This window comes from Piliocolobus tephrosceles, chromosome 16 (genome assembly GCF_002776525.5).
Source record: "Piliocolobus tephrosceles isolate RC106 chromosome 16, ASM277652v3, whole genome shotgun sequence".
Classification (NCBI taxonomy): Eukaryota; Metazoa; Chordata; class Mammalia; order Primates; family Cercopithecidae; genus Piliocolobus; species Piliocolobus tephrosceles.
The window spans coordinates 62,730,251-62,744,112 of NC_045449.1; the positions used below are offsets into that span (position 1 = coordinate 62,730,251).

At 36.2% G+C, this 13,862-nt stretch overlaps 1 protein-coding gene across 1 annotated transcript in view; it reads right to left on the minus strand.

Annotated features, from left to right (window-relative positions):
• Positions 1 to 12,054, minus strand: part of ABCA6 (ATP binding cassette subfamily A member 6) — a 63,641-nt gene extending 51,587 nt beyond the window's left edge. Inside the window, exons 1-8 of the mRNA XM_026456774.2 lie at positions 11,805 to 12,054; positions 10,664 to 10,804; positions 9,159 to 9,363; positions 7,951 to 8,109; positions 6,519 to 6,622; positions 5,534 to 5,760; positions 1,181 to 1,322; positions 193 to 378 (exon numbers count right to left, since the gene is read on the minus strand). Coding sequence (XP_026312559.1) covers positions 193 to 378; positions 1,181 to 1,322; positions 5,534 to 5,760; positions 6,519 to 6,622; positions 7,951 to 8,109; positions 9,159 to 9,363; positions 10,664 to 10,759 — 1,119 coding nt within the window. The 5' untranslated portion in view covers positions 10,760 to 10,804; positions 11,805 to 12,054. The remainder of the gene's footprint in view (positions 1 to 192; positions 379 to 1,180; positions 1,323 to 5,533; positions 5,761 to 6,518; positions 6,623 to 7,950; positions 8,110 to 9,158; positions 9,364 to 10,663; positions 10,805 to 11,804) is intronic.
• Between the last annotated feature and the right edge of the window lie 1,808 nt (positions 12,055 to 13,862).

Consider the following 13,862-nt stretch of genomic DNA (forward strand, 5'->3'; position numbering starts at 1 on the left):
TGTAACAAACCTGCACATTATGCACATGTACCCTAGAACTTAAAGTATAAAAAAAAAAAAAAAAAAAAGTTTAACTTTAGAAAAATTGCTTAGAATAAAAGTTCTTAGTTTGAATAGTGCTGATCCTACAGGGTATGAAGTTATCTACTTCTTTTGACATTTCAGTAATAAACCAATTAACTAGGCTCTTACCTGAGTCATTCCAGCAGTAAAGGCAAAAGGGCTACAAATACTCAAAATCCACTCCAGAGATGAAGGAAGTTGTTCATAAAATACAGTGAACCCCAGACATCCCCAAAAGAGGGTAAGGAGAAACACAACCAAATTGGTAAGGACAGCTTTCTTTAACAACACACTCATCAGGAACACCAAAGCTACCTGCAGGAGAGAGAAGACGTTCAACTGCTATAAAATATATTTAACTCACTGAGAATCATTGGCAGCCCAATCAAATAAGGATTTTTATGTCATAACATAAGTATTTATCAGTGAGAAAGTGGTGAAAATATTAAGGTATAATGAGTCTGTTCTTTCCTCAACTTCTTTTGAAAGAGGATCCTTATTTGTCCTACTCAAATGCAGGGCTTTTGTTGCTGAGGAAAGGGTGGGGGAAAAGCTGGAATAAGAGCTGAGGATAGGGTAGAAATGCAGACTTGGGTCTAAATTAATGTAATGAAGCAAATTAATGTAGGAAGGAGCATCTACATACTTTCTGCAGAAAACATCCTGGTAGGTGGAAATTAGAGGACCTTGTTCAGAGAAGGGAGAGGGGAGTGAAATGAGAAGTGAGTATGAGACAGAATATTAGAGGGAGAAGAGATATGGTGATCAGCTACCATGTGAGGGGCACCCTTAAGGGAAAAAAATGGGGTCCACCCCTAAAAAATAACCTCAATAATCATACAGACAAGCCTTTGATATTTTAGAGTCAGCATTGGTTTTCCTTTTTGATACATCATTTCATTAGTTCACACCTTCATGCAAAAGGCAGGTCAAATTTTATTTGGATTACATAATTTTTTCACTCCATAGAAACTATCTCGAGTACACACAAGGACACACACATGCACACACAATGGACATGAAAGTAGTGATTGCAATAACCTACTAGGGCATTAATATTAGCTACATATAGCAAAGATATAAAACAGAGAAAGTGGTAATAAATGTATGAACTTACCAAAGATAAGCCATATAAGAAAAAGAGTATAAATATGACCATGAAGCCAGTCATGACTATAATTTTGGTGAATGTTATGATAATTGTAATGAATATGGAAATAATAAAGATGAAGCCAGCATAGGTTAAACCCCAGGAGAGCCTAAATAAAAACAAAAAGTTATATAAATTATATTAACTTATTTACAAAATAGTTAATATATACAAAAGCATCTAAAGAACAATGTATGACTACCCTTGTACCTTCTAGACTAATAACTATACTGTTAATCCTACAGCAGAAGCTCATTGCATATCCTTTTTCAATCGCAATTCTCCTTCTTTATAATTGCCATTCATTTTCATTGCCTTTACCACATATGCACACAGAGATGATATATACTGAACACTGCTACAGGCACCAACCAATAAAAAAGGACGCCAAGGCTAGGCACGGTGGCTCATGCTTATAATCCCAGCACTTTGGGAGGCCAAGGCAGGTGGATCATTTGAGGTCAAGAGTTCCAGACCAGCTTGATCAACATGGTGAAACCCATCTCTACTGAAAATACAAAAAAATGTAGCCGGGTGTAGTGGTGCATGCCTGTAGTACCAGCTACTCAGGAAGCTGAGGCAGGAGAGTCGCTCGAACCTGGGAAGCCGAGGTTGCAGTGAGCCGAGATCATGCCACTGCACTTCAGCCTGGGCGACAGAGTGACTCCATCTCAAAAAAAAAAAAAAAAGACAAAATTAATTAAGCTACTTGTAAGCACAACTGGGCCCTTGTGCCTTGTTTGTACCTACATGTTAGGCAACAGCTCTGTGTGCATGTGTTGTATATAAATAGTATGACTATTGTATTAAACAGTATCAACAATATCATATGTATGTATTCTTCTGCAAGCTGATTAATCAATCAGCATTAACAATATTATACACTGCTGTATAATATTTCATTGTGAGAATATGACCCAAAATTCTGCTGCCCATGGAATTTTAGGTTGTTTCCATTTTTTTTACTACAATGCCAAGAACATTCTCGTACTTGTCTTTTTTGAGAAAAATGTACAAGAGTGTTTCAAAGCATTTTGTAACTTCAGCTTTGTTAGATATTGCCATACCATCCTAATTGTAGAATTGTAAGCAACTTAAAAGCCTCTGATCAATCGAGTACCTCTAAAAACACTGGGGAAGTTGATAATTTGACTGTCCATGAGAATCTCAGCAGGCAGCACCTCCAGTCTCTTTCGTTGTAGAAAATCTAAATTTCACAACTCTACTAAGCCCATTCTATTCTCCCTATTCCTATTTATGATTTCTTCACTTAAATTTGTATAAAGTATGCTGCACCCTTAAATATTTGCATGGTTTTGCCTTAGAGGTGCTAGTGTTGATATGTTTATGAAGTGATTATTAAGAAAGAGTATTCAATCTTAGATCTAATAAGACTATAGTGTGTTTTAGCCCAAGTGTCTCATTTTACAAATGAGGAAACTGCAATCCCTATTATTAGTTAAGGCATTTATCTAAGGTCACAAAATAAATTGGTAACAAAGTTCATGAAGATGTAGGCTTTAGCTCTGTCAATAGACCTTTCCTCTACTTAACATTGACTAATAAAATGAGAATTCAATAGCTGAAGCATATAGCACAAGTATTAAAATCAGGACTTTGCATCAACATGTCCCAAGAGAACATGTTTACACTGGATTTACTGGTTACTTGACTTCTCTTTAAATTTCACGCCATTACAGTGATTAAGCCTGTGTTAGAAACATCAGCATTTTAAAAAAACATATCACATTCTGTAAAGCCCACTTCCTGAATCCAGAAGGGAACTACTTTAAGTAGGAATTGAAAAACCACAGGATATGAAAATTACAAATGAAAGAAATTACCTAGAAATTGCCAGTACTTAGAAAAAGGAACCACTTGCAGGGTGGAGTGGAATAATAAGTGTATAAAAACCATCTTGCTAAAAACAAAGCAATTCAGGCATTATACTTAAAGAATAAATACTGATTACATTTCACATGTATTACATTAGTAAAAAGAACTTGTCATAAAGTTTATTTCCACTAGATACCCTGCACTTAGTAGAAACATTTCAGAATCTTTTTTCTTCTTAATTTTAAGGATGCATATACGAATTTATTTTGCTAAGTTTTTAGGTCGCATACTTACTAAGAATCACTTATCCTGAGAATGAATTCACACCTAAATGTCCCATACCTTTCTGACTTTAATATAGAGCTGACTTATGCCTCCCTGGTCTCAGGTGACTGCAGGGACACTGTCCCATAGGACATGCCCTGGACAGAAAGCAGGTCCCTTTTACAGAGGTTCCCTCCTGACTCCATGGGAGGCTCTATGTACATTATTTTGTATTTCCCGAAGTTCCACTGCAAAAACTTCTCCTTCTCTCTTTTTTATTTGAAAACACAGGTTCCTCTTTTTCTTTTTCTTTTTTTTTTTTTTTTTTTTTTGAGACAGAGTCTTGCTCTGTCGCCCAGGCTGGAGTGCAGTGGCCAGATCTCAGCTCACTGCAAGCTCCGCCTCCTGGGTTCACGCCATTCTCCTGCCTCAGCCTCCCGAGTAGCTGGGATTACAGGCGCCCGCCATCTCGCCCGGCTAGTTTTTTTGTATTTTTTGGTAGAGACGGGGTTTCACCATGTTAGCCAGGATGGTCTCGATCTGCTGACCTCGTGATCCGCCCGTCTCGGCCTCCCAAAGTGCTGGGATTACAGGCTTGAGCCACCGCACCCGGCCTCAGGTTCCTCTTTTTCTATCTTACAATTTATGTATATTAGAATTAAGATTTTCTCCATTAATAAAATATATTTTATAGAAAATTAAAAATTTACTGGACCATAGTTTTATTTCAGGTAACATGTGGCTCACAAGGAATTGTTCAATTCATAATTTCTCATCCATTCCAGGTAGTTCCAAAACCATAAAGAGTATTTGCTTGATACGGGGAGTAGATAGAAAAAAATCTCCCAGGATTTAATATAACAAATGTTGTATTTCTTTTGGGGTAAAATTAACAAATTATTTTTCCTTTTTTACTTTCTCTAGGCAGACAGTATGAATTTTGTCACTGATAGTATTGCAAAAGCCTTTTGGAAGCTTAGAGCTTGTATGATTTGCATTCCTATCTGCTAATCTTACTTACTGATTACTTGCTAGGTCCTTCTTTTTTTTTTTTTTTTTTTTTTTTTTGAGATGGAGTCTCACTCTGTCGCCCAGGCTGGAGTGCAGTGGTGTGATCTCAGCTCACTGCAATCTCTGCCTCCCAGGTTCCAGCAATTCTCCTGCCTCAGCCTCCCAGCCTCCTTCAGCCTCCTAGCTGGGATTACTGGCACACACCACCACACCCAGCTTATTTTTGTATTTTTAGTAGAGATGGGGTTTCACCATGTCAGTCATGCTGGTCTCAAACTCCTGACCTTAGGTGATCCACCTGCCTGGGCCTCCCAAAGTGCTAGGATTACAGGTGTGAGCCAGTGTGCCTGGCCTATTTGCTAGGTCTTTATTTCTACTCCTAATTATTTGTCTTTATTATAATACAAATACATACCTGTCTACCTACATACATACATGAGTGTGTGTGTACATATGTGTATGTATGTGTACACCTGCTCATGTATATATACATATGTAATGTATGTAAATATGTACACATAGCACATATATATGTGTAGGCACACTCATTATTTCAAAATCACTTTAAATTATATGTGGATTGGGGGCAAGATATAAATATCAATATATAAAGCAAATGCCCTTACTAAGGCCTTCTTACATGCCAGCCTTTGTGTTGCATGTCCTAGGTATATTGTGTGAGCTCTCTTATTTAATTCCAACATATAGTATTTACTTGCTCCAAAAAATCTATGCCTTGTGGCCAAATCCCTGTACACAAGTCAACTTTTATAGGATTATAGGATTACACTCTCTTCAACATGAGAAAATCTGGAGAAATCAACTGTTAACTATAAGGAGACCACGCGAGCAAACAAGTTGCATTCAGGACACTTGGGTTGGAGTCTCAGCTCCAGCACTTACCCTTCCTCTCACATTGGGCAATTCTCTTATTCTCTTTGAACTTCATTTTCCTTGCTTATAAAATGAATGACAGTTCCTCTCTGTCAGGGTTGGCTTAACACATTCATGGCACAGAAAAAGTGCTCAGCACATTATAAGCACTATTTTGCATGGCAAAATTTAACAGACTAAATAAAAAACTCAGAACAAAAGAAAAAGCAGCCAGTGCATCAAGTTTAAACCATGATGCTCTGCAACAATAACACTTTTTCACTGCTTCTTAATTTTCCTGTTTATTAATTTGTGCTACTTGAATTAGTCACTCACCAGAATGCTGAATCTTGGAGACCCATCATTTTCATCAAATTCTTAGACTTCTTTCTCTCTTTTGTTACATTGAGCGATATAAAATATACAAGTGGGGAGAAATGAAGCAAGAAGAATAAAATAAATATCTCATTGTGAAGAAGATTTTTAGTTATGAAAGGTAACGTCTTCATAGTTATAGCAGTAACTGACATCAACTCCTCCATCACAGTGTGATTGGTTGTGATCTAAAGTAGAGTTTAAACAAACATAATTATTATTTAAAAGATAGAAACTGGTGAACTATGAGTAAGCTCTGTGTATTTTACTAATGTCAGTTCTCCAATTTTTCTTACTGTATTGTATTTCCCAGTAAAGGCAACTGGATGAAGGCTACATGGACTTCTCTGTACATTGTATTTGCAGGCTCCTGTGACTCTACAACCACTTCAAAATTAGTTTTAAAACCAGTAACATTAGCTTTAAAGTTTTCAAATAGATATGCAATGTGTTCCTTGGTCTGAATATCTACTTCATTATATAACCACAGGAAAATCTGATTATGTATCATTGCTATGGTTTGAAAGTGGCCCCTCCTAAATTCTTGTTGAAACTTAATTATCATTGTGGTGGTATTAGGAGGGAGGGCCTTTGGCGTAGTGGTTGGGTCATGAGGGTGTAGCCCTCAGGAATGGATTAGTGCCTTGTAAAAGGCTAGAGGGAACTAGCTGAGGCAGGTTTTGCTCTCCGTTATTCCATCACGTGAGGACACTTAGACAGTGCTATCTATGAGGAATGGACCTTCACCAGTCTTTCAGCCTGCCAACACCTTGATCTTGCACTTCTCAGCCTCCAGAAATAAATTTCTGTCCTTTACAAATTACCCAGTCTCAAGTATTTTGTTGTAGCAGTACAAACGGACTAAGACAATTATCTTTCATCAAAATCTTGACGTCTCTGGAAGTAATTGACATTAATTAGTAGAATTTTTCAATCAAGCACTTACTTCTATAATGGCAGTATTAATAGCTGTTTGTAAAGCCACAAATCCTCTCTTCCAGTATTTGGTCAATTTACATGAAAACTCACCATATCCATCCCAGCAATGAGCTGTAAGCACAAAGAAAAGCACAGCCAACATTATGGGATGAGGGCAGTTGGAGAATATGAAACAAGTATTGGAAAGAAAACAATCTAGAGGAGACTCTACCAGTAAACTTTTTTGGTGGTGGTGTTTTGTTTTTGTTTTTGTTTTTGAGATGAAGTCTCACTCTGTTGCCCAGGCTGGAGTGTAGTGGTGTGATCTCAGCTCACTGCAACCTCCACCTCCTGGGTTCATGTGATTCTCCTACCTCAGCCCAACGAGTAGCTGGGAATATAGGCACATGCCACATTGCTAGCTAATTTTTGTATTTTTAGTAGAGATGGGGTTTCACCATGTTGGCCAGGCTTGTCTCGAACTCCTGACCTCAGGTGATCCACGCACCTTGGCCTCTCAAAGTGCTGGGATTACAGGCATGAGCCACCATGCCTGGCTCACCAGTAGACTGTTAACCACATAGAAAAAGGAAGAAAATAAATGAAAGTTTTTAATAAGGCAATTTTATTCTTGCAGACCACAGCCTGCTTAGAAAGTCTTAGAAAATAAAAAGGAGATGAAAGCAAACACTCTGCTCCAGCCATAATGGACTCCTTGTTTCTTGACATTCTCCAGAGCCTCTCGGCAATCTATTCTCCGGGCTATATCTGGAGTGCTCCCCTAATCTTAGAAACCAAATTACATTTTTGCTCTGATTAAAGTGACTCAGTGGCTATTCCTTGCCTAGATTTACAAGATGCCACAGGAGGTAGCACTTAAATGACTTCAGCTTCACTCTCCCATTACATTCCTTTTCATGTTCCTTGTTCAGCTATACTGCTCTTCTTCCAGATATAGGAACAGATGTCCTTTCTCACCTCAGGGCCTTCACAATTACCTTTGTTCTATCTGAAACACAATGCTTCTAGCACCTCACACCTGCTATACATTCTGGTCTCCCTTTAAACATCATTTCCCCAGGTAAGATTTCTCTAATCCCACTATTAGGAACCCCTGGCCTGAGTGCCCATGAAACACTTTTTCTTGTATTTGTTCAATGTCTGTCTTTGCTGCTAAACTGGAATCTCACCTGAGGCTGGGGCCTGTCAGTCTTAGTTACTCATGCACCCTTTGACACATGCATCTGCGTGCTCAAAACATATATGTTGGATGACTCTACAATTTTTGCAGTCATCCTGTAGCAGGAACATACAATTGACCTTGAAATAAGTTCAGTAATGAAATGGGCTTTCTTTATTTTCTCATGTGTCATTGAAAGCATCTCTGTTGCCCACCCTCACCTGTTCTTTATGCAGAAAACATGAAAAATGCCATAATGATATTTGATATGGAAAGTCACCTGAGAAATCTTCTTTCCAAAGTAGAATGTCATATCCCTGGAAAAATACTAACTTATAAGAGAAAGTTTCATTAAAGATGATTCCCATAGCATATGGAAAGTTTTCCAGAAGTATTTCATTCATGTATGTTTTATTTGGTGCCCCAATGACACTTGTTCCTGTGAATTACAAGGTAAAAATAGACAGAAATTGTAACAGAGCTTTGCTACAACATAATGTGATATTCAGCTGTTTCCCCATGTAATTTCATTAGACTTAAATTGAAATCATTTTCCATTTAAATCAAACTTGAACCCAAATGCGAGGGGGGAAATTTTCTTTTAATGGTTTAGATTCTACAATCAGAAGACATGCATAAGAATTACATGTTTTCTTTTCATAATGACAAGTATCAGGGCAAGTTTTAGGTACATACAAAAACATTGTGCCAGATTAAGTATGCATAACAGAATCAGAGTACAAAAACAGAAGTAATTGTTGTAGTTACTATACAGTCAGGGATTCCTTATTTCAGATTTACTGAAGCAAAGACAATTTACGTGACCTTTGCCTTCTGCAGAAAACAAGATTTTTAAAAAGTGACTCTACTTTCAATAGCCAGGAATTTCACTTGTCAGGAATGGAGGATTAAAGAGTAAATAGCCAAACTGCACCCAATTTGTCCATGAATAAAATATGCATTTTGCTTATTTTGGTTACAACATAATGATCTCATTTAGAATAAAGACTTTTAAAGATGTTTACTGATTGTACTACATTCAGAACAGAATAATCATCAGATTATTCATTTCTACTTTTCAAAGTTATGAAATACTGTTCAATAACCATGACCTATTTTATTTATTTAGATGTTTTTCTCCTGAGATACAAATCTTAATCATTGTATGACATGTTAAAAACACACACAATTTTCAATGACTATATTCCTTCTAGATACTATCCTGCAAATCTAAAAGTATAAATCTGGGTTTAGTTATATTCCAATAGAAATATGGGCCTCCCTAAACTGGACTCCCATCAAGCTGAAAATATTTCAAAGACTAATTGTTGTGAGAGAAAGCAATAATCTAACCAGATTTGTACGCTATTTTAATACTTAAGTTATTAGCATAACATATGACTGTAACTTCAAATTAATGTGTTGACAACTTGTCAATAGTATATACACTTCTATCAGTAATTCTTTTTTTGCCATGAGTACACCTACCTTTCAAAAGAGGAGCAAGTGCTGTTTTATTCATTATCTGCTGGGTTAAATTAGATATTGGTGTATACACAACCGTTAAAGAAGAGCTATTAAATTTATCTACCCTTCCCAGATTCTGAGGAGCCATTCCAGGAAACTGGACATTTCTCATGGAACTGGAAAACAGAGCAATACACAGTCCTAGAATTATTGAGAGTCCCCACTCCTGTAATGCACAAAAAAAGAAAAATAAGGAATTAAGGTTGCGTTCACTTAAAGATCTCAGTCAATACCAAATACTGTTGAAAACAAATTCCAATTGTGCTATACAGTTATGTTCTCTCTGCTCTCCAAGCCTCTGAGCATGGAGAATCAAATGAAAGATAAATACTAAGACAGTAGCCACATTTATCATTCTCTAATACTAGAACAAAACTTTTGCATTAAATCATGAATTCCTGCAGAAGCCCTCATAGAAACTAATGGAGTGAATAACAGGATAACAATGTCTATATGCATGGACAGCTGACTATAGAATTTATAAGACATGGAGTATGCTAGATAGAGTTTATGTTGGCAAATAGCAATATTTTTGCCAGTTGTCATATCCTTGTATTGTAAACTAAAGAATGTGAAAAGGAACTGGCTGGTGGAGGCTACTACTATTGCTGTTCACCAGTGTCAATCATCATTACCTCTTTGGCACCATGCTAGACTACATTCTCAGCCCACTGAAATTAAGTGGAACCAAATGATTTCCTGGCTCACAGGATGTGGGCAAAAGTTATATGTACCACTTCCAGGTCTGGTTCATGGACATATACAAATTTCTATATTCTCACTGTCTTGGTCCCACTGTTTCCTGATCTTCTGACTGAATGCAGAGGATCCTCGAGAGGTCTTCAAGGTCCAGGATGGTGGTGGAGGCCCTGGATGAAGCCTAGGTGCCTGAATGATTGTGTGGAGATTTCTTCACCTACCCAACCTACTTTACTTCCACTCTCAACTTTCATTAGACCATGAGGAGTTAAAAATAAACATTTGCTGTGTTAAGCCACTGAAATTTAGGCTAGTCGTCTATGATTAGCCCATCTACTTGATGCAAACTGACTATCAGTGGTGTTAGTTGATCATAATTCTTAAAAACAATCTTTGTGTAGAAAATTCATGTCCTTGAAAATAAATCCACAGAATTAAAATGTCTCCATTTCTCCTGGCAACATTTTTTTTGTACTTCTTGGCTGTAAGTGTATGACATTTGGTAGTAGCTCTAGCAGTTGCTGTAATTTACCATATAATTAAATGTTCACTTAATCTCTTTTTATATGAGTAATTCTCTTAGTCTTTAATAATTTTATGTTATTCTTCAGAGACTGGTGAGTCTCTCAACTCAACAAACATAACTAGAGAGAACTGTAAAATCAATAAATCCCATTTGCTAGTCAAAAGAGAACATAAGAGAATCAATAGGTATTGAAACACTGTAAGAGTGCTAACTGTGGAAAGAGACAAATTTTTAAACATACCAATAAGCTCTCTCTTTTCATCCTCCATTTCTTCAGAAAATTCTTGCACAGAAGTGCTTTAGTTTGCTGATACACACTTTTCTGTTTCATATTCATTTAGCCTATTCACTGAAGGAGAAAGTAATCATGGTGGAATACAACCTAGAAAAAAAATAAGTGTAATAAGGAAAACCTTGATCATACTGTTGAGGAAAAAAAATATTTACTACCTTTAAAAAGTGTAAACATAAATTTAAAATACTATTTCAATAATTTATGACTGTAACATTTCACCTCAGATATTTCACCTTAAGCTTTTTAGGGGAGTGGGTGATGGTGGGAAGGCAGAGTGATTATTATCACAATTTTGCAATAAATTGGAGAACTGAAATGGAAAAGCTGTAATTCAAGTTCAGAACCTATAAGATAATTTCACCTTTTTGGCCTTGTATAAGGGAACTTTAAGTACATGAATAGAGTAATTAAATTAATTCCATCCTGTTAATAGCAGTTTCTTGTTCTTTACATTTAAGCAGAAATCTCAGAGCTAATCAAATTAACATCAAAAGTCTGATTACTTAAATTTGTCTGAATAATAAATAAACACTAGATACAACCTCAATAAAGTGTTTTCTTGTAATTTTACCTTCAGATTGAATCAACTTTTATCAAAAGAGTTAGGTTGTAAACCATAATCCAGGCTCAAACTACTTGAAACTTGGTTCTGAGATACAGGAAGAATAAAGCAATTTCTCTCAATTTGCTGAACTCAGAAGTCCCTGAATAACTCAGGAAACTACAAAATTAGTTTTAAAAGAAACAAAAAGAAATCACATGGGAAAGTAATTTTGCCCAAAGGTTTGCAAATAAAGAGACACAAATAATTTGTTTAGTTTCTGTAACCTCAAAATGAAATTCTTTCATATTTTTACATCAAAATAGTCAGATAATTCTCTAGCACAGAAGCAAATTTTTTCCATTTTTCTATGTCTTACTGTTACAATCTACACAATAAAAAGTGGTTGGGAAAAAGCAGAAAAATTTAGTCTTAGGTCTTTAACATAAAACACATAAGAATTGGGAAACATCTGAAAAACAGATTGATTTTAGCAGTGTCCACCCACATATTTGGCATAGCACAACAAAACAGAACTTTACTTACTGTCAGGAAAATAATAAAAAGCACTCTAGAAACACTGTCAAACCCAGTTCTCTGTTTGTCTAGGTAATGATTACAACTTCTTTATTGCTGCTTCTTCATTTTTTCTTTAAATGGGTGCCTACTCCAGCAGCTCTTACACAGCCTGGTTTCTGGAAAAGGGGTGTAGCCAGACCAAGCTGTACATGAACTTGTTTTGTTTTCCGTGTCTCTTTCTCCCTAAGCCAATTATTCTGCGAGGAAATGACTGTTCTGTGGTTGGTTGGGAATCAAAAAAACTGTGTTTGTTCACTTAGCCTTTCAACTACAGGGATAAGGGAGAAAATGGTAAACGAGGAAAATGGAACTAGTTCTTCAGAAATGATGAGACCAAGATGGAGGCAGGAACAAAAAGAGTAAAAACAATAACTAATCAAACAAAGCAGTTAAATTTGTATGAGAAATCTGTATCTATTTTCTTTTCACTACTGATGAATAAACACAACTACCAGTTAGTTGTATATTTAACTAATTCAGACTAAGTTAGCAGAATATTCTGGAGCTGATTTTTTTTCCGAATAAAGCTAAGCAATCCATAGTATGCTTTGGAGAAACTCCTAGGATAGACAAATGAAGACTTTTCCACAAATTTCTCTCTCCCACCCTCTTCACAGTGGATGAAGGATTTCATAACACACATGAACAAAATAAACCAGTGGTTTGCCAAGGTCTACAAAACATATAAAAAGATTCAGATAAATTTTTGTGCATGAAGACTATAACAAACTGAAACGTGTTCAATTCATACAGCATAGTGTGTCTCCCTCTGCTCTGTAAAGACTTGCAAACTTTTCTTGACCTGCCACAGTGAATGACAAAACAGGAAACCAAAGTCCATGAATTGGGAAATCTCAAATATTTGACATGGCTCCCAATCCACAGATGTTAATGATCATAAAGCTGAGAAACTTTCTGAAGCAAAGCAGATAATTTAAACGACGACGACAACTACAGCCATGATACTATTATGTGTATACGTGTGTGTGTGTGTGTGTGTGTGTAATTTCTCTCCTTGGCAATTACTTCTGTTTTAAAAATAGTCAACAGTGAAATGCCACTTCTTTTACATTGAAAACTGGCACAAACACTGCTAATATAGGTGTTCTAAAGTTCTCATGGGGTGTGGGAAGGGAGGTCATAAACACTCTTAACATTTTGTATTAGTAATATAACAAAACTCAAAGTTACTTTTAAACCACCTGGAATACAGTTAAGGTTTTTATGAAAGTTTTTGTTGTTATCATTGTTTTAGACCCTTTATACTTTATTTTAGGAATCATTTTCATCCTACCATTCTTATAATTGTATTAAAATTCACAGCTACAATATCAATGATAATTATTTAGATTAAATATATTTGTTAGTTTCATTTCTTACCATTGTTTCTTGTGTATGCTTTCTCTTCCTTTTTCTTGACCTGTTTCCTCTAATTTATTTTCATTTTCGGAGGCCATGCTCCTTATGTAATGTAACAATTTCCCCACAAATGGTGACCTAATATACTAAAGTGCCCACCCTCCAGCTAGAAGGGCATGGAAATGGTGGGTAAAATAGATCCCCAAATTGAATTTCCAATATATAGTCAAATTCAAAAAAGGAAGAAAAAAGATGAAGAATGTAAACAATGGAAGAAACAAACAAACCAAAAAAGACAGAAAGACATGTTTCCAGGTGTTAAAACTGAAAAGGAATTTAAAGTTTCCTTAAAGTTGTGAGTGGCACTTCAGACACTCCAGCAGTTGAAGGATATATTGGACTGAAAACCAAACCTCAGGTGTTTTAATGACCCTCTGTCCTGAACTTGGTCCTTGAAACGTTGGTAAGCTGGAGTTCATATTCCTGGGAATCCAGAGGGTTTATAGGACTGTCCAGTGCTAAAAACAGACTAGGAAAATTTCACCTACAACCTCAGGGAAGGGTAAAGCTGTATTCTCTGCCCAATTTCTGTAAGACAGACAGATAGATAGATAGATAGATAGATAGATAGATAGATAGATAGATAGATAGATAGATAGATAGATA